Genomic DNA, 26,423 nt, shown 5'->3' on the forward strand with positions numbered 1-26,423 from the left:
CTTTTCTGAATTCTTCTTCTTTTCTAAAGTTCTCTGCATCTTTTGATCCTTCTTCTCATCTAAAAGTTGCTACAGTTGCAGATTCTTTATGACACGACTTAACGGAGAAGATTTCATAGTTCTTATTCATGTGGGAGGCTGCGTTGTTTTCAGCAATCTTCTTATGTTGTCTTTTGAAACCTTTGATGCATAAGGTACCGTCTTCAGTTGAAGTCTCAACCTTAACTGTACAAATATATCCCTTCTCAAAGCTCTTAAAACTGAAAAGATTTGAACAAAGTAGCATAATGGTTGTATTTGTTAATATGGCGCATTGAGTCACTCACAGTAAAAACAGTTATACGTGTAAGATATTAGTAAATGCACTCTGCTTCCTGAGATTACAAGACCCTAGAAACAATACATCTCTAAAGTGAGTAGGACTAATATATACCTGAAAATCGGGTTTGACAAGTTTCTGTCTTTGCAAATCCCAATCAACTTCTCTTTTGCATTTTCATATTCAATGTAATCATTCATAACCATTTCAATGGGCATACTCTCCAACAACAACATACTCTCCGACAACAACGTCTGTAAAGCCGCTCTAGTAGCATTCATCTGTGCAATATTTCCACACTTGTTAGGCTTCCCACAAGCTATAAATTTATCATCAATGTATACCTCACCAATAATGGACTGGCTGCCAATTTTACGATACGTGAACTCAACTCAGCTTGCCTTGTTTATATCCCACGCCAAAAAGCGTAAGAATTATATCAGGTTGCTGCCGCAAATCATCAAGTGTTAGTACTGGCTCCAAAAGACTCCCCATTATCTGCAAATTTCATTTTTTTTTTGTTAGTTGAGAATCATAATATAATAACACAGAATTCGAAAACACAAAAAGCGAGTGAGAACATAACAAACCTCCCAGAGTCTTTTAACATCAAGATTCACATTTATATAAACAGCTCCAGCTATAGATTCTACAAGGTGAGTGATTAATTTTGGGGATTTCAGAAATCTGTACGGATATGGATCATCTTCTTTGCCTAACAACTCTATGAACTTTATAACCAAAGAGATGACACCAAAATTAGTGAGTAGATATCATAAGAATATATGTTCTCGATCAAAGCGAACATTCACAAGAGATAAAAATGATTTACCTCTCTTTCTAAATCGAGAACATTGTATATAAAAAATTTGTAGATGCCATGTTTGACGATGACAAAAGCGAACCTATCGTTACGTGTATTTTCACTTCGCAACAACTCCAATTCATTAGGTTCGAGCTTAGGGTGAGCGAGGTATATATGATTCATGAGGGCGAGAGAAAGAGAATACCAGAGACGAAGCATTCTTCCGACTATCTGTTGGTGAAGACGGCCAGCTTTGAGATTTGCGAATGAAACGACAGTGGAATCCATGTTAGTCAGGAAAAATTTCAAAGACAAAGCAAATTATAAGAAGCAGGAAATTGGAGGCGATGACATTATATAAGGCTTAAACTAACGCCAATTTAAGAAATAGTAGTGGGTCTTGAACTAACGCCAATTTAAAAGAGATCATTGAACGGCTTCAATTACGTTATAGAGGAAGACGTTATACTGGAGATGGAAGACAGTGGGTGTGGAGGGACGCTTCAGGTCATCCAATGGGGGAGGCGGAGTTGAGTTACGTGGAGAGGGTTTTAGTTTCGCCGGCAAAACAAAAAATGTCTAGATTGGGCTTTTAAAGAGATATGGGGCAAACAAATAAAAAGTGTTTAGTGGATAATGTCGAAAATTAAGAAACAAAAGGAACATCTTAGTGGACAATGTCGAAAATTTGGCCTCATTAAATAGAAGGAGTGGCTGACATGGCTGCACAAAAAGAGAGGAAAATGTAACTTTATATATATAGATTTGGGAATTAATTGAGATTTTGATGAATCCTCCGATTAAAAGACACTTAAACTGTAAACTGAAGCACAAGTGAGTCAAATTAGAGTTCTTACATAGTATTTACAAACAGTAAAAGCAAATGTTAAGCTATAGGAGAAGTTCCAACAACATTGTGCATGGCAATACAACATGAGTTTGTATTACATACGCACCAAGAATCATGTGCTAGTCTTTTTTTTGTTCTTTCTTTAATGGAAAGACGATATTTATCCGATAAAGAAAAAATGAATACTCATTAAGATTGGGTTGTAAAAAAAAAAGATTATGTTTATTAAACCCATCAAATCTGAAGATTGGGTACTGACATTGACGTGTGACAAAAGGAGAAAAACTCTTACGTGGAATAAAACGTAAACAAGGTAGATATTTTGTAAATTAAATGAGAAAAAAACAAGAGATTTGTATTACGTGAGAGTGTTTAGAAACTGGACCCAGATGAAATCCGCCTTCTCGACGGCCTCATAAGAATACTCGATTGAAGCTTTCTCCTCCTTCCACTTACGCACAACAAGATGATAGTGCTCTTCAGCCTGAGAAGCCTCCTCTATAACGCGGGATAGATTCCCAACAGTCTTCTCGAAGTTCCTATCAACCTCTAGCTTCTCGGCCTCAAGCTTCGCCACCAGTTTCTTGATCGCGAATATTTTGACGTACAACATGCATGTCTCCCCTTTAGTCAAAGCCTTGACTGACGCAAACTCAGCGTCCACAAGTTTCTGCTTATCCATGTAGTCTTTTTCTTGCAACTCAATACGGGACTCTGCATGTTGAACTCTCACTGAGACCGTCTTTATTTCCATTATCATACTTTTGTACATGGACAGCTTCGAGATGTGGCTTACTTTAGCCAAGCTCACTTCCTCGTAAGGCGCAGCGGAGGCCATTATGTTCTCGAAATCGTACGATTCACCAGTTGGAGGACGGTTAAAGGACGAAACTTTTTCAAGGAAATCTTTAGCTTCTCCATGGTTTCTAATCTAACCATTTCTTTAGTTTTTCCTCTTTTCTTTCCTATGTCCACCCTTGATGAAAACTCTTGATTCTTATGTTTTTCGACAATCTCGGTCAGTGATGCTATAAGACTAAATGTCCTTGACGAGGAGTCCTACGTACGTACCAAAGTCAATCAAGATTGAGATGTTACGTACATTAAGCTAAAAACAAGCTTTAAAGTTTGAATTAAATTAGAAAAAAAAAAATTGTAGAAGTCTAAGAAGAAACCTGAGAAATGGATTCTTCCTTGATGATCTCATATATTTCATACATTGGTATAATTATGGAATCATCTTCGTCTTCCTTAACACCATTTTTGTCTGGGTTGATACAGCACCACGAACCTGCTGCAAAATCGAATAAAACATATGTTTATATTAGTAAGATGTGTATATATTTTATTTTAATATATATAGTCTGTTAGCTAGTCAATATATACAGAAAAATACATATACAACCTTTGTTAGCTGACAACCTGATGTTAATTATGTATTGTACATGGACTTTGGTGTCCAAAATGAATCTTAATTGAGAGACAAACCTGAATGTCCAAGTCCTAGAGATCCAACAATCCTTGAGCTTGAGCCACTATTTATTTTACTCGACCCGTACTGTTGTATATTACCCCGACCCGATACCCGAACCCGAATCCGACCCGAAGTGGATGGTTCGGTTCGGGTTCGGGTATTGTATAAAACCCGATCGGGTTCAATTAGGCATGTCAATTAGGGCCGAAGCCCGCGGGCTGGCCCGGCCCAGCCCTGAAAAATACCGGGCTCGGGCTTTCAAATTTATGTCCAAAAAAAAATTGGGCCTTTCGGGCTAAGCCTGTTCGGGCTATAGGGTTTTTTGGGCTTAGCCCGGTCGGACTCGGGCCGGCCCAAAAAGCCCTTAAATTAATAAAATAATTATTTTTTTATTTTTAATTTGTATGGAAAATATTAAAAAAAAATAATTAATTGAGCTAAAACTCTAACCCTAATTTTTAACGGTGCCGCACTATAAATCTAAGAAACAAAACCTGTTTCCAGCTTACCAGCTTTCATCGTCTTTCAAGTTTCAATTCGTGAGTACACTATCTTTAGCAAGTTTGTTAGTTAAATTATGTGTTTAATCATGTTTGAATATATAAGTATATCGATGTGTACATGTATTGATTGAATTTGCCGGCCTCACTGAAAACTACAAACAATAGGGTTCCTTTTTAGATCACATACGTTGAGGTTGAGTCGTTGGTGTTTTCTTTGAATTTTTAGTTATACGTATACTTCTTGAATATACATGAATTAATTAAAGAGACACTATTGCTTTTGTTTTTGGTGGAAGGCAATGTTTTGATGATTTCTTTCATCAAATGATTCTCTTGTTTCGATGATAGTATTTGAATCCTATTCTTTTGTTCCTTTTACAGGAGTTAAATAATATGGATATAGGTGAACACCGTTTTTTTGCTTCACCCATATGGAAGCACTTCGATCTTCTTAGTAACAATGATGGTCAAAAGATGGTAAAATGCAAGTACTGTGACGTAATACTTACAATTGGAAAAGATTGTGGAACATTAACCATGCACCATCATGCAGCCAGATGTAAGCAAAAACCACAAATCGGTGGTTGGATCAATGTGAAGGTAATATGTTATTTATATTTACTTATTTTCAATAATTTATCCTTGTTAAAATTTAACAAATTTTAATTTTCTTTTATATGTAGAACTCGATGACAAAAAAAGATTTTAAAAGACATTAATACCGAGAACGACATATAAGGCACCAAAGCATGCTCTACATCCTCGGTTCTTTTCGGATTTTATGTTTTACTTAATATAAGTTTAAGAATTTCTTTGTTTTTTAATATTTAAAATAATTTAATGAATACTATGGTCATTTTAATTTTGATTAGCTCATTTTATACATATATTCATTTTTTTCTAAAAAAATAAGTTTATTTTTGTTTTTTTTAAAGAAAACCCCGGAAAAGCCCGAAAAGTCCTGTAGCCCTGTTAGGGCCGGGCTCGGGCTTTGAAATATAGGCTCGAAAATATTTCGGGCCGGGCCGGGCCGGGCTCAAACATAAGTGGGCTTTACGGGTTTCGAGCCGGGCCGGGCCAGCCCGATTGACACCCCTAGGTTCAATACCTCTGAGGTTCAGATACCCGATCGGGTTCGGATAATACCCGAACCCGAATGCCTACCCGAACTAACCCGAATTAAATGTAAAAATAAATTTGCATTCTAGGGGATTTGAACCTACAACCTTGAACATTTACAGGTGCATCTTTAACCATTTTGCCACTTCAATTTCTCTGTCTCAAAAAGAAATGTTAAATATTTATACATACAAGTTTTCTAAAATTTATAAAAAATAAAAAATAATTTTTTTTTTGTTTTTGTTCATGGTTCGATTGAGTTCGGGTATACCCGAATTACCCGAACCCGAACAGGTATTACCCGAACCCGAACCCGAAAATATAGAAAACCCGAACGGGTTCTATATGTCTAAACCCGAAAACCCGAAAACCCGAACCCGATCGGGTTCGGGAACCCGAATGCCCATGGCTAGTTGACGACTTGACGTGGCTGCAAAGAAATACTCAATTATTATATACATTGCCATAATTCGACAACCCTTTTAAAAATTTTCCTCGAAATTGTGAAAGATTATGTACATCTTATATAATATGAGAAGGTTTTTCTCAACTTTTGCTAAAGAGATGACACTTGGCATCTTATCTATCTAACACTTGTCTTATTTTGTTGTTTGGACTTAATTAACTAAATTCATTTCTACTTTGGACCTAAGTAACTACTGGCCCATATAACAGAAAAAAAACTCTCGACATTTCTTTTTTTCCTTCTTCAATAAGAACCAGTTGTAAGCCTTTTCTAATCCAAAGCCACCATTTATTAGTTTGTTTCATCGTAGGAAAAATTGATGATAGTTTTTTTTTGAAATGATAAATATGAGTTTCAATCTTATGTATGACTCAGAGGCAAGAACATATTATAAATTATGTAAAAAAATTATTTATGGGTTTCAATCTTATAAATGATTCATGGGCAAGAAAGTATTCTAGATTATGTTTGATTGTGGGATGTTTATGTGTTCTCAAAATTCTCTTATCAATTCATAATTTTTTTGGCTCAAAATTTAATTTTTTGGTCTTTAGTCTTATATAATCTAATGGTAAGATGTTTTAAGTAATTTGATAATTGCTTACTCCTTTATTTCTCATCAATTCTTTTTCCATAAAAGTAGAATTCATTCTGTTTTCCATAAAATTAGAATTCAATCCCTAATTACTCTCCTTTTAACACAAACTTCCAATCATTTTTATTTAATTTCAGTCATTAGGTTCCTACGAAGAATTATATTATTTTTGTATATCTTTCCAAATTTTAATAGGTATTCTTGAATAATATAAGAGAAGGTTTTTCTCAACTTTTGCTAAGGAGATGATACTTGACATCTTATCTATCTAACACCTGTCTTATCAAATTTTTTGGACTTAATTAACTAAATTCATTTGTACTTTCGACCTAAGTAATTACTGGCCCATATAACAAAAATAAAACTCTCAACATTTCTTTTTTCCTTCTTCAATAAGAACCAGTTGTAAGCCTTTTCTGATCCAAAGCCACCATTTATTAGTTTGTTTCATCCTAGGAAAAATTGATGATAGTTTTTTTTTGAAATGATAAATATGGATTTCAATCTTATGTATGACTCAGAGGCAAGAACAGATTCTAAATTATGTAAAAAAATTATTTCTGGGTTTCAATCTTATAAATGATTCATGAGCAAGAAAGTATTCTAGATTATGTTAAAATGTGGGATGTTTATGTGTTCTCAAAATTCTCTTATCAATTCATAAATTTTTTTGCTCAAATTTTAAATTTTTGGCATTTAGTCTTATATAATCTAATGGTAGGATGTTTTAAGTAATTTGATAATTGCTTACTCATTTATTTCTCATTAGATCTTACCAATTCTTTTTCCATAAAAGTAGAATTCATTCTGTTTTCTATAAAATTAGAATTCAATCCCTAATTACTCTTCTTTTAACACAAAATTTTCAATCACTTTTATTTAATTTCAGTCATTAGGTTCCTACGAAGAATTATATTATTTTTGCATATCTTTCCAAATTTTAATAGGTATTATTGAATAATTTTAAATTTTTTTTTGCAGGTTATCATGTTTGTTGTTCGCATTAATACTACGAAGAAAAAAATTATGTGAAAATGTTTAACAAATTTATTTATTCATTAGAGTGTTTATATATGTCTTTCCCAATAAAATTATAAAAAAGTAATATAAAAAAATATTTTTATTATTTACATATTGTAGTTCTTTTCTTGCTCACATTTTTCTTTGTCTTTTCAATGTTTTCATGTTCATTTAAACATTTATACGAATATAAATATCATATTGCCTAATAACTCATTATTGTTTAAAATTTTTCGAGTATGGAAATTTTTTTATTAGAGTTTCAAATTTGTTTTTCTAAATTGAATTTTACTTTAAATCTCAGTGACAACAAGTTTAATTAACATTAATCTAATGCTCATTCACCAACAATTCAAAAGATGAAATAGGTTTTTACATAAACCTAATAAAATTTCATCTGTAAATTGGATATATCTACATGAATAATATACTGTTTTCTTATATAAAACTTGAACTTCTAAATTTTTTTGAACTTATAAAAAAAAATCTAATAATAGTTGCACTTATAATTGTTTTTTCCTACATAAAATACCTAAAACTTTTGATCTAAAATATGCCCCAGAAAAATTGATGCACTAATCCTTGGCTTCATTTGCTTGACCTATGGGTCGGGCTTTGAACCATGTTTTATTTTGACTTGAGGTTGTCGTGTTTGTTGGTTGTGTTAATATTACTAAATCATAAAAAAAATGAACTATCATGATTTAATATGTTGAACATGTTAGGTTTTGTTCCTTTCTTCTATTTTAGAATCTTTACTTTTTTCTTTTGGGCATTCATGTGGTAAAGCATGCTAAAATTTCTTCTTATTGGACGATGCATATGAGTCTCTTCATTGTAAATTTAGTTACTTATTAGTCATTATCTTTAAGAAAAAACGTATTTTAAACTATTATAGAAAAGGAAAATTGTATGTTACTATCATATGCTTAAACCATGTTGTTAGGCTTGTGATATCTTTTTATCTCATGGGATGATATGAGTTGCATTTTTTTCATACTATATCTGATTAATTGACTTCTATAGTGAGTAGTATATGCTAATTGTATATTGGTATCATATATTTTTAGGAATCATAGTATCAAGCGCATTTTCAAAAATACCCATTTTCCTATGTCACTTTTCAATAATACCTTTTAATGTTGTTCATTTTTAAAAATACCCATTTTCTATGTATAAAATGACTAAATTCTAAATTCTAAACTCCAGAAACTAAACCCTACCCCATCAAAGCTATATCCTAAATGTAAAATAGAAAACCCAGACTTTAAAAAAAATTCTTAAAATTAGTTTAAAATTTTGTAATTTGTGTAAAAGAGGGCAAACATGAAAAAATTCAAAAAGGTATCTCAAAAAGAGTATTTCTAACAAATTCTCATATTAGAAAGAGGTTCCAAAATTTCTCTACATTTAAAAAAATAATATTATATGATGAGAAACTCAATGAGTTTCATCATATACAAACTCAATGAGTTTCTCACCAATGTGCATGCTCTAATATCTATTGAAAATCTAAAAGGAAAAAACCATAAACATTCTACTACGTAATCAAAAATTTCTCCATGTGTTGAAATTCTGTAATACTATATATAAAATGAAAACTCAAGTAACATCAAACAAATGAACCCAAAGAAAATTAATATGATCAGTATATTTTAAAAATCATAAAAATAACCATTACTAAGTAAACAAATAAAAACTAATAATCTCTAAATTACTAAAATATAACAACAATGTAAGATAAACTCGTGCGTAGCACGGGATGACTTCTAGTATATATATATACCTTCGCTTTTAACTTTTTGGGAGTTACTTGTGTACTTTGCCTTTTTATTAGCTGTGGATAATATACACACATAAATGAGATAACTAGTGCAGCACTTAATTATCTTTTTGTAAGAGAGATATGTATGTGACATGTATAGAGAAAACAGAAAAGTGTTTCTTACATTCTTTTTCTCTTTCACCCATGTTTCCGAAATATACTTTGTGTTTATCACTTTCATCATCTGCGCTTTCATTCTCTGAAAGTAAGAAATGAACAATTAACAATACTGCCATAACCCTCAAGCAAGTAAATCAAATCCTCTAGATCACAAAATAGAGTAATTTAATCCCTACAAACTAGCTAGTCTGTTGCTTATGAGCTCGGATTGTACATGACCCGATGTATAAATACTTCTATAATTCCCTCTCATTCAATATGATATGGAACTCATAAACGAATTATCATATAAACATCTCAGCGTAAGTGTACCTTCGTAATCGTAATCACCTGTTTGTGTTTCCAGCTTAGTCTTTTTCTTTGTAATTTTTGCTTCTTCAGTATATTTTGTAGCTAGAATCGAAGTAGAATAGGGAACGGTTAATGTAATAGACTAAACTATTCATATATTAACATTTTAAATATCACTTCTTCATTCACCAAGAATGGTTCAAGGTTTTTTCCTACCTTCCGCCCTGCGTTCAAGGTCCTCAACCACTTTCCATTTCTTAACACCTGAACCAAATGGACAACAGAAAAAAAAATGTCTCTTAATCACCAAAACCAACCTTGCATAGGAGAAACAATTTAGAAGAGGAAAAGATTTATTTATTTTTGTACCAATTTCATTAACGTCCTTAGATTCTCCAAATTCATTGACACCATCAGATCCAACTTTTTCTTTAAAATCTACAACCAGAACTTTAATGTGTCACTCATTTCCGGAAACTTTTAATTTGGCTGCACTGCATATATAATCAGGAAAGATAGATTTAACCCTTATTGACATTATACCTTGGACTGTACTGAAGATGAATGTGTTGACTGAGTTTTATAAGCTGTCCGGAACATGTCATGGGATTGCTAATGAAACCAAGATCTCATACAACCAGGTGTATGTGAAGACAATGAGCAGAACTAACAAAGAAGATGTTGAGGCACTACTTGACAATATTTCGGTAAGAACATATGTGAAGTAACAAAGTAGTACAGGAGGTAGTATGTCAAGTAGTACATGAAGCCAAGTTGTGTGAATGCTTTGAAGAGTTGGAGAAAAAACGTTTGGGACAACTTAGACAAGCCAAGAAGACTAGATATATCAGAGGATGTATCTATCAAGAGGATGTATCAAACGTCTGAACCAGTTCTTGTACTAGTCCAATGTTAATACAGGAAGTAGTACAAGAAGTTGAATTAAAGAGTTTGAGTACATAAGCTTTAAGACGAACTTGGACAAGCCAAGTGGCGGCTGCTGAGCTGGATGAACATCTTGAATGGAAGATTCAAGATGAGATCATGGAGAGAAACTTTCCTTATTCAAAAAGAAAAAGGAAAGTTCTCAATTTCCTATTTGTTGTATAATAAGAAAGTTGCCAAACCTAGGGGTTGGGCAATTGATATAAATACCAAGAGGGCGCTTCATAAAGACTTGCGTGCTTCAAGGTAGTTTTGAGAGATGCACACAAGATGTGTGGTGTTGCCCCATCAACAAGATAGAGAGATCTTTTGATGGTTTATTCATCTAGAAAAGAATGATAGGCATAGAGTGCTTGTATCATATGCAATTGTAATTGTTATCTTGTTCTAGTGAATTTGTTCTGGACTAGGTCCCGGGGATGTAGGAAAAACCGAACCCCGTTAACAAAGCCTGTGCGTTATTTACTTTATGCTCATACAAACACAAAGTCAATCTTAACTACACTTAGTCACAAATATGCGTTTTCAATTGGTATCAGAGTAGTGCTCAATAGAGATCTGTTCTTGTTTCGGATATGGTCCTGGATTTGTGGCTAGTAGAGAATTAAAGGTATAGAGAAAGAGATTGAGAGTATATTGAGAAGTGTTTGTGTTTGGAGAAGCAAGCGAAGAAAGAGTTATACGGTGTAATGTATCACTTTGAATTTGCAGAGGCAGAATTAATCATCAACTCCTAGGAAGGTCTTGAGCTCTTCATCGGAGTTGTATGAAGAACGTGGGAAAAGATAGAGAAGAAAGACTGAATCTATTACAGCCGAGTTTTAACTTGAAGGAGTAGAGATCATACATGTTTATGGGGTTTTTGTTGTTTTTATGTCGAAGACTTGAAAGAGAGAAGGAGATAGCATGGTTTAACCCTTTGGGTTTCAATGGCTATTAATATTATCATAAGAAGACATTAAAGCAACAATGGTAAAGACAAAGTCGAAGCTTTAGGTCAAAAATCAGAGATCTGGCATCAATGGCAGTGATTCACACTGAGTTTAAAAACCCTTTATACTCAAAGTCGAAGTGGAATATTGAGTTTAAAGAAAAGAAGATCCTTAAGGAATTACGGATAAGGTGATTTCAACTGGTCAACATTAGAATGGAGATTGATGAAGACGGTGGATTTGATGTCAAACTTATCGGATTAAGAGTGCAGTACACCGGAAGTCGGAGTACTGTCCATTGGAAGCTTCACTTTTTCCTTGCCGTCGAGATCAGAAATCATCGAGGAAGGAAGAAGAAGGGTTAGGTCCGATTTTTTTTTTTTTTTTTTTTGGGCATGAATTCATTTATATAATTTGGGCCTGAGAGAAGCCCAGTACGAAAAGAGATTGAAAAGGTGATATAACATGTTTTTGAAACATCATCTAAGCGAAACAGAAGTTTTGAAGATCATGATGAGCTGGTAATTGAAAAATTAGAGAGATGTAGGAATGGGAGTCTTCTACGTTCGACGTAAGAGAGGTTTCAATTCATAGCTCGTAGTGAGTTTAGAGAAAGATTCTCCATGAAGAAGAGTTGAGGGAGATTGCAGAAACCTAAGAAGCTCCAATACAAGAGAGGTTTTAGTGTTTGTGACGGACTCGACTCAAGCTCATGTGGTCACATGAGAAGACATTGGAGATTAAAGTTTCAAGAGTTGAAGGATGTGGTCGCTTTTACCTGTAGAACAGAGTGGTCAAAATTGTTATAAAGGAAAGTATTCTTTCTTCTTCAATCAAGGAAAAGAAAGAGTCTATAGAAGAGAAGAAATCAAAGGAGTTTGATCATCTTTGCTCTTGATCGTGGTCTCATGCTGATTTTGAGATGACCAAGTGATAAACCTTCAGGATGAAGAGAGCAATGTGGATGTTGAAAGCGGACTTATACAATCACGCGTGTGACTCTAATTAAGAAAGTTAGAGAAGATAAATCAAGAGTCGTTTTCTCCGATTCACTATCTTGAAGATACGAGCGACAAATTTTATAATACTTCTTAGGTGGTGTTTCAATTGTGATTTCTTAATCTGGAAGAGAAATGAGAAAGTTTTCAAGTCTATAGTGGAGAAACTCATGAGTTATGGAAGGAAGAAGTGAATTGATTTGCATCGCTTCGGTGGAATTCTAAACAAATCTGAAGGAAGGAGAATCAGTGGCTAGTAGTCCTGATGGTCTCTAATGGAGTTAATAGGGAATATCTTCTGGAGGATGATAACTAAGGCTCTCATTGGTAGATTTCTTGGTAAATATAAGAAATACTGTGAATTAAAGAAGAAGCTCAAGTTCAGAGAGAATATCTAAGAATGAAGAGACTTGACATCACTGGTTTCGGTAGAGAAAATTTCTTGGAGGAGCTCTTGTCTCAAGGTGTATGATCAAGAGTCAAGTCACAATCATGAAGACCCAACTTTGTGTGTTCTTATATTAATATTTCAGACTCCAAGAACAATGTTGTGGCTGCGGTGTGATTCTTTCATCTTCATTTTCTTTGGCTAAAGACGTCAGATTTGAGCTACTCAAGGTGTTCTGAAAACTTGAGAACGAGATCTTTTCAATGGTATAAAGATCGACGTCTGGTTTCTTGTGGTTTGGTGAGAAATTACTCTCAAAGTTGGCTGCTCGCAGGTTTATATCGTTTTGGATCTGTCTTACAAAGTTGATCATATCTTGCTAACGATAAACCCAAATCGTGATCCGTTTCTTCCTGTGGATTCATATGACTGCTGTGGATGTTGTCACGAAAATTCATAATTTTCTGGGTTGTTTTTCTGCTCCGTACTCTGCATCAAGACTGATGTACAAGTTTCAGTTCAAGATTTGTTTCAGTTTCAGTTCAAGAGTTCTTTGTTGAAACTTTAAGTCTGAGATTCCGCTGCAAATAACAAGATTATGGTTATGAAGATTACTGATCTTTTAGAGATTGTGTCCCAGGCAGAATTTTAGTTGCCTCAAGACAAGAAGTTTAACATTGGATTCTTGAAGGCTAGCTTGCAGATCATATTTTTAGAGATGATCTCGTTGGTCATGTAATGTATGTATGATAACAGAAAACATTAAGAAGGTTGTGTGATTAAAAAGATCACTAAGGAAGAGAGAGATGCAGTCATAGAGGAGAAGACTGGGAAGAGGAGATATAAACTGCATCATCAATGTCGAACTATATGTTTTTCAAATTAAAGAAGAAAAGAGAAAACAGGTTCCAAATTGTCTGATTCAAGGAAACGTTTGGTGGATGAAATGTAATCTGATCGAGATGGAACTTGGTGGCGAGCTTCGTGGTATTGATGTCTTGATTCTCAATGGTGGGATTAAGATTTAGACGGTTGGTTTGTGTTGTATTCGAGATTTATAATCTGATCGGAGCAAAATTCATCTGAAGTTTGAGATCTGACCACTTCCGGTGGAAACATTAAATGGACGACCAAATGCACTCGGAATGGGATGAAACTTGGCAGAGATACTCCGGACATCTTGAACTAGATCTGGTAGAAGAGAACTGGTTTTGTGAGTCCGGAAACAAAGTTTAATGATGGTGTTTCAGAATAGTTATATGAGTCTGTTTATTAGAGGTTGGATCAGAAATTAACACAGAAGCAGATCAAGCTGAATTTTGAGTTGAGTGATGGTTGAACCGGTTTAGTAATTATCTAAAGGAGAGACTAAAATGCTGGAACTTGCAGGAGATTCATAAAAAGAGTTCATGAAAAAAGTTGAGATTATGTGGCAAAGAGTGATTGAAAATTGTCTTTTCACATTATCAGAAAAATTCACAGATTCTTGTTGAGGACTTATGCTGAGAATTTAGAAGTTCTACTACATGTAAGACAAGTCACTAAGTCAGTATGGATGTGAAGAAGAAGAGGCTCTTCTCAATGATTATGATAAGTCCAGTCATAGTTTTTCAAAAGAAATTTGCAAAGAGATTTCAAACTTGGGTCATGGTGGAGATAAAGTGTAAAGAAAATGGTTCATCTTGAAGAAAAACCAAGAGTGAAAACCATTGGAAAAGAAAATCCTATGTAATGATTCACTCTATATGAGAGGCTGATTGAGATCAATCTAAGAAATTGAAACTTGGTTAACATAAGCATGGAAGAATGAAGGCAAGGAAGATCTGAACTGCAACATCAAAGAAGGGAACTTTAATTTTTCAGATCTAAAAGCAATACGATCGAGCTAAAACTTTATGATGTGCTTCATGCTTCTTTTGTCTGGATATTTAACGTTCTGGTAGTGACATCAAAAGGAGGATCAGTCAAACTCGAGATAAGGTGAGATGAAGTGATATTTTGCAGAGAAATTTTATATGTGTGAGCAAGATTTTGATAGATGTGCAAAGGATTCATAAGCCAGGAACATAGTTAAAAGAAGTTTTTTTTTTATGAGCAGTGAGGTTGGTAGTTAAATCATTTGATCAGTTTGTGAGATATATCTACAAAGAAAGCTAGCAGTTTGAGTTGTTCAGAAACTGGAAATTCTAAACAAGAAGCATGTATGATTCAAATTATCTGCAAGTAATTTAGGAAGCAGAGTGTTCAAAGAGAAGGAGACTACTAAGGAGATTGTCAAGAAAAATCCTTGCAAGTTACTCAAGTTAAGTTACAGTTTTTCAACAGGATGTGCTGGTACTCTTGTGTCAAATTGAGATGTTGATATTAAAGTTTTGAATAGTATTCAAGGCTGCACATGAGAAAGGGATTATCTAAAACTACTCAATGTCTCATGAATAAGTTATCGGATGGTTCATGCACATGAGTAGACTACTTAAGGCTGAGAAGTGATGGGCAATGAAGAAGAGTCTTAAGCATATCTTGGTTTTGGTTAGAGGTTTTCTGGAAGTATTAACCATGTGTATAATGATGTTAAGCACAGAGATTTTTAATTTAGTTTGCACTCAAGCTGGGGGAGAAGAGATTGTCAAGGCTGTCAAGTCTGGTGTAAGCTAAGAGCAAAAATTACGGGGGAGTTCTACTAGTAAAGAATGCTTGAGTATCAAACTAAGTTAAAAAGGGGGAGAATAAAGATGTTCGAACTTTTGAGTCTAATATATGATGCAACATGAAGTGCTTAGGATTTAAAACGCAGCCATCAAGGGAGAGATTGAAGATGTTGTGCTGACTGGTTTTAAAAGATGGATGAATTATAGAACACAATCACCAAGGGAGAGATTGAAAATGTTGTGTTGACTGGTTTTAGTAGGTGCATGGATTATAAAACTCAATCACCAAGGGAGAGATTGAAGATGAATGTGTTGACTGAGTTTTATAAGCTGTCCGGAACATGTCATGGGATTGCTAATGAAACCAAGATCTCATACAACCAGGTGTATGTGAAGACAATGAGCAGAACTAACAAAGAAGATGTTGAGGCACTACTTGACAATATTTCGGTAAGAACATATGTGAAGTAACAAAGTAGTACAGGAGGTAGTATGTCAAGTAGTACAGGAAGCCAAGTTGTGTGAATGCTTTGAAGAGTTGGAGAAAAAACGTTTGGGACAACTTAGACAAGCCAAGAAGATTAGATATATCAGAGGATGTATCTATCAAGAGGATGTATCAAACGTCTGAACCAGTTCTTGTACTAGTCCAACGTTAATACAGGAAGTAGTACAAGAAGCTGAATTAAAGAGTTTGAGTACATAAGCTTTAAGACGAACTTGGACAAGCCAAGTGGCGGCTGCTGAGCTGGATGAACATCTTGAATGGAAGATTCAAGATGAGATCATGGAGAGAAACTTTCCTTATTCAAAAAGAAAAAGGAAAGTTCTCAATTTCCTATTTGTTGTATAATAGGAAAGTTGCCAACCCTAGGGGTTGGACAATTGATATAAATACCAAGAGGGCGCTTCATAAAGACTTGCGCGCTTCAAGGTAGTTTTGAGAGATGCACACAAGATGTGTGGTGTTGCCCCATCAACAAGATAGAGAGATCTTTTGATGGTTTATTCATCTAGAAAAGAATGATAGGCATAGAGTGCTTGTATCATATGCAATTGTAATTGCTATCTTGTTCTAGTGAATTTGTTCTGGACTAGCTCCCGGGGATGTAGGAAAAACCGAACCCCGTTAACAAAGCTTGTGCATTATTTACTTTATGCTCATACAAACACAAAGTCAATCGTAACTACACTTAGTCACAAATATGCGTTTTCATGTACGGTCCATTGCGTTCTTCCTACTCGAACTCTGACCCGCTTCATCAAGACCACTAACAGCTTCGGACTATAGATCCAAAGTGCATAAACCAGAATTAGAAAAAGTAAAATTTTTAATTTGTTTTTACTTTTTAGGTATATATATAAAGATAATTCTATATTAACAGCCTGCGTTAGGGCATCTCCAACCCGACTCTATTTTAGAGTCAAATCTCTATTATAGAGCAACATTTGCTCCAACCCTACTCTATATTTTACTCTAAAATAGAGAAAATGGTAGGATTGCTCTATATATAGAGCAACTCTATTCTCACCTCTATTTTTTTACACTAACTCTATTTTAGAATTAAAAATAGAGTAATACATTGGAGCAAAACAATGTTCTATTTTTGAGTTACTCTATTTTAGAGGAAAAAATAGAGGCATACATTGGAGATGGTTTTAGCGTGTTAAGGCCAAAAGATGATGTCTCCTCCTCTACTGATTCTTCCTTGTAACTACTCTCGCTTTCACTACTCTCACTAGTTGATATAGCTGACAAGAGATTAATAATTATAGTCTTAAAGAACGAGAAGCCAACACAATCGGAAAAAACAAGAATAGCTTTATAAAATTACATGGACTCCTTTCTTCGTCGAAGATATCGTTGATGTTAGCTGCAAACAAGAAAAGAAAAAAGGAACCCATATTCAATCTTGGCTATTCATAGATATTAAGAAAACAAATCCTAAGTTCTTCTAACAAATGTTTTTGACTTGGTAGGTTTAGATCGTCAAGCGAGTCTTCACTACTGCTTCCGAGAACCTGATCAATGATAATCAAAAATGCATGCAAAGTTAATTCTCGATATCGTAATAAAGCAAAAGGAATTTTAATCGTGGTTTACGTACCTGGCAAGAAACCTCATGGAAGCTTGAGAGAACTAGACACATTGCTAAACCCAAAACCACACATTTATTTCTCATGTCAGAGATTGTCATTATTATAATGAACCAAATTAAACACACTGCCTTGATATTTTTGAAATTGAACTTGTTTGATGTTTGAAGCAGAATTTGATGTGCTTTATATAGATCCCATGCATGATGTAGACTACATCCCCAAAACGCTCATAGTTGCTCAAAATAATATATATATATATTTTTTTTTTTAAATTATTATGTATTTAAATAATAAATTTGGAAAATAAAAATTAATTTATTATAAACTGTCGCATGTTTAGAGAATCGATTCTTCTTTAGAGAAACTATCGTTGGACATGCCCTAAACTCTACGCGTTTTTTCTTTACAAAGGCAAAACTATATTTTTTTTTGGTGAAAACAAAAGCAAAACTATATAGTTGAGTTTATTTTATGTTTTGTAAATAATGATGTAATTAAATATGTATTGATCAATTTCCAAGTGGTTTATTAAACAGGAGTTTGTAGCATAGTACCCTTTTGCTTCACGAAATCTATTTTTTGCTTGTGAGCTGATAAGTCGGAAGTTCTTTTGTAAATCAACTCGAATGAATTCTAAAATTATATATATATATATATATATATATATATATTGTGTTATAATCATGAAAATTATAATTTTGCATCAAAAATATCTTCTATTTTTTTTGGGCAAACGCTTATAAAAAAATTGCATATATAAGAATTGGAGCTCCCTATGTTTGTATAACTTATATTTCAATGCATATCTTAGATGAAAATTCAAGTTTCATCTCTATTACTTTAATGTATTAACTAATAGAAACATGATGCATTAATGCATTCATGATGAATGGTAAAACTTTGAAATTTTTTTTTTCTTAACATGAGTAAGTAAACTTTTAAAGATAATTATCTGAAACAAAGGAAGTATGATTTAGCATTAAACTTGTAAAACTATGAATAGAGGTGAAAATTACTAAAGTTGTAATATGTTTGGAAGAGTAACTGTGGAAAAATTGGTGTAAAGTAAATCTGATTTCGAAATTGTATAATCAGGAGAAGGTGGTGTAGCTATGGAATCTATTTAAGTTGCAAAACATTGATTGCACGTTCTCAAATTGAATAACTAATTCATGATTGGTGCCAAAATAAAAAATGAGCGTTTGCTGACTTAATACCATAGTATAACAGAATTTACCCTACATTATTTTTTAAGCTCCAACCCTACAATTTGAGAGTATAAAGTCATTGTATTGTATTTTGTTGATACTATCATTGTATTTTGAGTCCTATAATATTGTCAATCATTCTTCGAGTTTAGACGTTGGGTTAAAGCTGTAGATAGTCAAATTCAGTTTCAAGATTGGCAAAACGACAAGTGGCAAAGCTGTAATTCAAAAAATAAATTTTAGTAGGTGAGGTTTTCATAAAAACAGAATAATACAAAACAGTGCTTTTGATTATATAACAGCCTAATTTAGTGATATTTGTTTCTTCTATATATTACTTTCAGTGAGTTAAGAGAATTTATGTACACACTGTTTTGGTATTTAAGAAAAATTCTCTACACACTGTTGTGGTATCTTTATTGTTTTATAAAAATGTTCACATTTCAAATTATAAAACGATGGAAAAACCGAAAATTCCACTAAATATTTATTTCTTTCATTAACCCAAAATTTGAATTAATATATAGTATATTTTCTAAACATATTTAACCAATTGGTTTTAAATAAGACCCGCATAAAAAGCGGACCAACTATTACTTAAAATGAAGGCTCCACTCCCCCACCACTTGGTCTCAGCATGTGAAAACGTTAATTTATAAGTTCGTTCACATGGACATGAATATAAGACGGTAAAAGATACATATTATATGACTACCTCGACATGGGGTCTTATATATAAGACTGAATTTGACTGACTATAAACTATTGACTTTGATTTGGAAGTATTTTGCTTAATTTTCCGGACATTTAACCAATAAGAGGGATATGATGATGCTAGACCCGAAAAAAAAAAAAAAACTAATTACAAAGGATAGTTTATAGTGTTTTTATATATTTGCCCTAAAAAGAACACTGTTATCAAATATTAGTTGGAAATAGACTATCAAACGGAAGTTGAAGAACAAATGATTTAAAATTTTAGTAGAAGTTATAGAACAAGTCATAACAAATATGAAAGCGGTGTAAAATGAACAGAATATATGTGATTTGGTTTGGTTATGATTGCACAACTTTTTTTTTTTTTACGGCCAACCATCGATAATCAAATCTTCCACTAAAACATAAAATTGCCTAAAAATAAATTTCATATGTTAAACTTCATAATCCGATAATTTCTTTCGGATACAAAAGTGTCATATACAAGATGAAATTTTTTCACATCCTAAATAAAAAGAACACACCATCAAATCTAATCTCGATAAAATCTAAAATGCAAAAGCAAAGAGCGAAAGGAAAAATTCCAAGATTGATTCAAACATCAAATTTTTTAGATATGTATAAGTATTTGTTATAAAAATTCAATATCTTTAGAATAAAAAAGGGTGAGTTACTATATTAGGGCGTAAATCGTTGTTTATTACCAGATTGGGAGGTAAGGTGTTGTGACTAAAAATGCCAAGATGGTCCTTTATATATAGTGTCAGGAAAAAAATAATTATCAAACATGCCATCATAGTTAATAACCACGTAGAAAAGAAAGCGTTAAAAGAGAGCTGGTTTTGGAGGGAAAATTTTCCGCCAATCCATAAGTCTACCATTGTAGTGACGATAGAGTTATATGAGGTTGGTAGAATTAGCAAGTAGATTTAGGGATATTCTTAGAGTTATGCGATAGATTGATGTTGAATGGTGGTAGAGATATAGTTTTATGATAGAGTTTTTAAACTAGTAGAGTTACACGAGAGAGTTAAAAATAGTTATGGTAGAGTTAGTGAAAACCTTAGAGTTTTACGGTAGAGTAAGTTGCTACCGTAGACTTATATGTAGTGGCGGTAGAGTAAGTTAAAAAGAGATTCTTAGAGTTATGGGTGAATTAGAGATAGATGATAGACTTAATTGTAGTGGTGGTAGAGTTAGATGTCATGATTGAGTTATTTGGCAGACTACTGAGTAGTGACGGTAGACTAAGTATTGGTGATAGAGTTATTGGTTAGAATAGAGTTCGTAACTAATGTTATGATAGAGTTTTTGCTTACTAAAATAGTATTAGATTCGTAGACTTAGTGTTTCGTTTGGTGATAGAGTTATTGGATTGTTAGGTGAATCCTAACATATTTTTTGTAGGTTAAATGGAGTTCCCCAATATATGAAAAGATTTTTTTTTGCCCTGAAGATAAAACTGATAGCAGGAAAAAACTTGTCTGCGTTCCCTAGTCCAACCTATCTCGTCCATTCCAATTACTTAACCTAATTTGTTGAAAAAATGGTGGAGATCCCTTTGTTATGTGGGAAGTGGTTATTTTCTAGCAACCGTTGGTTGTTTAGAGTTGATGTAAGAAGAGGTTGTAGAGTGATAGGAGTGAGAAGAGGAATTTCTTATGAGGATTTTGTTGAAATGGTGTACGAGGATTTCGGGTTTGACAGAAGAGTTTGTGAGGTAAAGTTATTATACAAATTAGCATCGAAGAGTGCGTCATTATCCTTACCAGAGGACACCCGCCGGTGTTTGTTTGTAATGGGCGACAGTTTCAAGGACTCATCCGACAAAGTCAAGGAGAAGGAGTGAGTCGGTTGTGTGTTGAAATCGTCGATTCAAGGGATGAGGAGAAATCTAAAAGTGGGGAATACGATAAAGTGGAGATGGCTACTCGTCACGATAAGTATAAAGAGAAGGCGTGTGGGGAAAAACGAGTGGCAGAAGACGAGGAAGAAGGGGAAGATGAAGACAACGAAATGAGGTTTGATTGTTTCGATGACCCAGATGGAGCAAGTTATGGGGATGAAGAGTATAGTTTGCCTAAGGAAAATGCAGTTGAGGAAACGAAGGATGACGAAGAGGAAATTGTGGAAACAAGTGTAGCAAACACAGGTTTTTTGTTTCCTAAAAGGAATTGTAGTTTTCGCAGTCTGTTTGACAAATTAGATATCAGAGATATTGATATAGCGGTTGGTCAAACATATGAATTAAGAAAAGATTTGTTGGTTAGTCTGAAGATATTAAGTGTGGTCCAAATGTTTGACTTTTATGTGCCTGAATCAAGGCCTACTTTGCATATTGTAAAATGTTGGGTTCGTGGTTGTCAGTGGAGGGTGAGAGCTTCAACGATAGATGATTCTCCAATATTCCATGTTCGGATTTATCAAAGGCAACACAGTTTTTCAGTAACCAAAAGGTCTGCACGGTCTAGGAAAGCTGTAACATCCGTGAACCGAAATCCCGGTTTGGGAGTTGCATCGGTCGATGCAGATGTTGCATCGGTCGATGCAAGGTCGAGTTTCTGCGTTTTGACTTAAGTCAAACGCTGCGTTTTGGGTAAAGGAAAACCCGTAAACTCGTGTTTTGTCTCATTAGGCGTGTTTAGCCGCTTTTGAGAGAAACAAAAAGAAAGAGAAGTGCTCTTGGTGTTCTTGGAGATTTCTGGAGATTTGAGGCTGTTCCTGTAGAGATTTGTAGCTGGGATCATTGTAGGAGCATCCTAAAAAGCGTTTTCTTCTTGTGTTTAGGTTCAGATTCGTCTTGGCAAAGGTAAGTGCAGGACCATGGCTTATCTAAGCTAGAGAACTCTTTAATCTGCTTGTTGTGTGATGTTAGACTTGTTAGATTGTTGCTATGGACGTTAGGAAGCTTTCTTGTGGCTTGGGATCGAGTTTTGTGGTTGTAGGTGATATATCATGGTTTTTGTGGTTTTTAACCATGATATAAAGAGTCTTTTAGTGTCTTTTCATTTGTTTCAAGATTGTTTTTGAGTCTTTACAGGTTTTTAGCATGGAAGGAGCAAAGTGGAGCAATTTGGATCAGTTTGGAGCAATAATCCGCAAGAAATCAACTTGGAATCGATCAGAGGAGATGGTGTCGATCGACACTGCCTTAGCATCGATCGACACCCAGTCCAAACCGACGAGAGAGCCAAATTTGGAAGTTTTACAAAGTTGCCCAAAGTTTTCCATATTTGCAAGACTAGTCCCTGACGTGTTTTAGGACATATATATATAGTCTTTAGGTTTTCCAAACCCTTAAGTTTTATTCTACCAAGTTTTATTTTTCCTGTAACCCTGTGAGATTTTGAGAGCTTTGGAGAGAGAGATCTGCTTTGAGAGAAGAATTTCTTGAACTCCCTATTACTCTTTTTAATTTCAATTGCTTATTATTCAGAAAAGATGCTTTGTTCTTCATTAAACATGTCTGAGTAGTTTGCTTGTTAGGTTTAGGGTTTTTCACAGGGATTTTATGATTTGTTAGATCTGTTTATTTAGGATTCATTATCTTTCTAGATCTTCATCTTAGGTTGTTCTTAATGCTAGATCTATGATTAGTCATCTGGATTTAGATCTTAGGATTATTAATTGATATGAGAATATAATTGATTTTCCTGATAAAACCTTTTGATGAGCAAAATTATTTCTTGCAAAGAGATTTGATTTAATAATTTTGTGAACAATCTAAACCTGATTTTATTGCTGATTTTTAACCTAGAATTTTACAAATAGATTTGGATTTTCTGGTTTTAAATTTAGATATTATTTGCAGTGAGAACTGATTTAATTTACAAAAGTGTTTAGAGTTCTAGATCTGTTCTTAATTGTTTGAATCCTAATTTATTGATTGATTTAATAATTCATATTTTCCTGAGAAATTCCTTAGGCCTAACTTTTTGATCCATTAAATTTACAACAGCTTTATTTAATATTTAGCATTGCTATTTTTTATTTCAATTTAATCTGTTTAGCATAATTATAAAACTCTATAATTTATTGTGTAGTCTTGAGTCCTTGTGGAATTCGACCCCTAAGTACTGCAGTGATCTCTTAATTTGAGAGATAGCTCTAGGGTAAATTTGAGCATATCAAATTTTGGCGCCGTTGCCGGGGACTCTTTGATCTACCATTAGATTTGAGTTTTAGATTTTGTCTAAATTTTTATTTTTATTTTCAAACTAACACGCTTTTGTTTTCTTCTCTCTTGTGTGTTTCAGGTGTATGCCTAATAAGCCTAACACAAGGAGCGACAAGACTGGTCCTACTGTGAATCTTTCAAACCAAGAGTTGGGAAAACTTGAGCGTGAGAACAGAAAAGCAGCCAAATCTCTGAAGATGGTTAAAACGATCATTCTGATGCGTGATGAGGCTGGTGTTTTGAGGGATCAAGAGGGCCACTTGCGCAATGAGCAGGGCCAAAAGATTGATGCTGAAGGCAATGTGATTGCCGAACCTGTTGTCAACGAGCAGGCTGTCGTGAACCAGCAAGCTGGTGTCGTTGATGATCCAAACCTTGGTGTCGATCGACACCAACCAGGTGGCATCGATCGACACCCACCTGCAGACGTGCGTGGAGCTGCCAACCACGTACAGAACCCAGTTCGACGACAGGAGCAACACCGGGATCTGATCAGGACCATTGCTGACTACAACCGGGCTGATCTTGTGTATGAGAACCGGTCTGCAATTGTTTCTCCACCATTCCAGAGGAATGACTTTGAGCTGAAGCCTGCTTACTTTCAACTGGTTGGACAGAGACCTTTCTCTGCTTTGCCCAATGAGAAGCCTCTGGACCATATTGAGCATTTTGAGGATCTTGTGACTAGCATCAAGGCTAATGGGGTGACTGAGGACTTCATATTCTGCAAGCTCTTCCCATACTCACTTGCAGGAGAGGCATCTCAGTGGTTGAAGCAGTTGCCAGCTGGATCTTTGACATTTTGGCAACAAGTCAAAGTGGCTTTCCTCAACCATTTCTATGATGATGCAATGTCAGATGAGTTGAGAGTCAAGCTATCCACTTTCAAGCAAAGACCAGATGAAGCTTTCAAGGCAGCTTGGGTGAGATTCAAAGCTTATCAGAGGGATTGTCCACACCATGGTTTTTCAAGGGTACAATTGCTGAGTATCTTTTTCAGAGGGTGTGACTGGAAGTATCAGTTAGCTTTGGATGCTGCAAGTCATGGGAATTTCAAAACAAGATTTCCAGAAGATGCTGAAGTTTTGATTGAGAATTTGGCTTCTAGCAATAGCACTAAGGGAGCAGATGCTGAAAGGAAGAGATTGCATGGAGGATTTGATTCAAACCAGTTAGCTTTTGTTAATGCTAAGCTGGATTCAGTGCATAATCTCCTTATGGGTAAGAAATCTGTTCATTTTGCTGCTGAGGTTGAGACATATGAGCCAGAACCTGATGAAGGACACAAAGAGGAAGATGTGAACTATGTGTATGGGAATCAGGGACAGCGGTTTGGAAATCAGCAAGGCAATAGGCCTTACAGTGGGAACTCTTCAGGCTACACTTCCAAGCCAGAGTATCAGCATCAACAACAGAACAATGGCTATACAAGGACATATGGGAACTCATCTTATCAGTCTCCACCTCCTAAGAATTCTCCAGAGAGTAGAATGGAAGCCATGCTTGAGCAGCTTTTGCAAGGACATGAGCAATTGACAGTGACATTCAATGGGAAGATTGACAATGTCTACACTGAGCTGAATGGGAAGATTGATGCATTGAATTTTCATGTTAAGAAGCTGGAGATTCAAGTTGCACAGACTGCTGGGTCTGTTAAACGGCAAGAGAGTGTTCTTCCAGCAAGAACTGAGTCAAACCCCAGACATGCTTGCAATGCCATATCAGTGCGAGATGAAGATGATGGTGAAATTGCTTCTGCAGAAAAAGAAGAGAAATCGACCAATCTCTCAGTTTCAGATGATGGCATCGATCGACACCACCTGGTTGTCGATCGACACTCCTCTCAGACGAACCCAGAAACTGCAAATTCTCAGGTTCCAGCTGCTGAAAGGGTCTACAAGCCTAAGGTTCCTTTTCCCAAGCCAAGAAAGTCTAAGCAGGAGATGGAGGAAGCTAGATGCAAGGCAATGATGGACAAGGTGATGATTGAGATGCCATTGATTGATGCAGTGAAGCTTTCACCACCACTAAAACGCTATGTGAAGAGAATGGTATCCAATGGTTTGAGCCCTGAAGAAGGAGCCTTGCTAACTAAGGATGTTAGTGCAATTCTGTTGAACCAGCCTGTTCAGAGGAAGAAGGAGAGAAAGCAGGAGGTGGTTGTATCTAAGGAAGTGAGTGCAATCATTCAATGTAGGACTGCTAAGAAGTTACCAGATGCTGGAAGCTTTGTTCTTGATTGCTCAATCTCCGCAGGAAGGTTCTCTCACTCACTCTGTGATCTTGGTTCCAGTATCAACTTGATGCCATATTCTGTTGCTGTGAGACTTGGGATGACAGAATTCAAGCCAACTCAGATTTCTCTAATCCTAGCTGATCGATCCAGAAGAACTCCTCAAGGTGTTTTAGAGGATATTCCAGTTAAGGTTGCCAACTTCATGATTCCCACTGACTTTGTGGTGCTGAAGTATGATCAAGAGCCTAAAGATCCTCTCATCTTAGGAAGATCTTTCTTGGCTACAGCTGGTGCCATCATTGATGTGCAGAAAGGACACATAGCACTGAATGTGGATGGTTTGACAATGAATTTTGAGATGGATAAGCTGAGGAGGGCTCCTACTATTGATGGACAGACATTTTCTGTTGAGAAGGTTGCTGCAACACGAGCATCAGAAGCAGTGTCGATTGACACCAACAACAGGGTATCGATTGACACCCCTCCACGACCGAGACAGAACAGCTCTAAGACTGATGTTTCAAGTCAGAAACCTGTTCCCAAACAGAAAGTCTCCCACTCCACACTCCAGAGTCCTCAGGTAAGGCAAAGGTACACCTCTCCTTCTCCTAAACTTCCTCCTATCATCAATAAGAATTTCAAAGAGATAAAAACTGTTTTGCAGTTAACCAAGCCATGAGATTATCG

General features: G+C 35.0%; 1 protein-coding gene and 1 pseudogene across 1 annotated transcript; both read right to left on the bottom strand.

The window, feature by feature from the left end:
* Positions 1-55: 55 nt before the first annotated feature.
* LOC147944723 (ribonuclease 3-like protein 2) lies at positions 56-1,412 on the bottom strand. Its single transcript, XM_087512698.1, has 5 exons — positions 1,152-1,412; positions 910-1,050; positions 721-817; positions 434-638; positions 56-260 (listed from the first exon to the last, which is right to left on the bottom strand). Exons 1-5 carry the CDS (start codon positions 1,410-1,412, stop codon positions 56-58), a joined length of 909 nt encoding a protein of 302 aa, XP_087368824.1.
* Positions 1,413-2,332: 920 nt separating this feature from the next.
* On the bottom strand, positions 2,333-17,496 carry LOC104789653 (NAI2-like protein; annotated as a pseudogene).
* Positions 17,497-26,423: the final 8,927 nt, after the last annotated feature.

This window comes from Camelina sativa, chromosome 5 (genome assembly GCF_030686135.1).
Source record: "Camelina sativa cultivar CO46 ecotype springtype chromosome 5, ASM3068613v1".
Classification (NCBI taxonomy): Eukaryota; Viridiplantae; Streptophyta; class Magnoliopsida; order Brassicales; family Brassicaceae; genus Camelina; species Camelina sativa.

Excerpts from the sequence above, each read along its gene's own strand:
- LOC147944723 (XM_087512698.1), bottom strand. The coding sequence starts at position 1,412 with ATGGATTCCACTGTCGTTTCATTCGCAAATCTCAAAGCTGGCCGTCTT. Across the intron at positions 818-909 it reads ATGTTAAAAGACTCTGGGAG|ATAATGGGGAGTCTTTTGGA; the intron begins GTTTGTTATGTT and ends TGAAATTTGCAG. Across the intron at positions 261-433 it reads TTGTCAAACCCGATTTTCAG|TTTTAAGAGCTTTGAGAAGG; the intron begins GTATATATTAGT and ends AAATCTTTTCAG.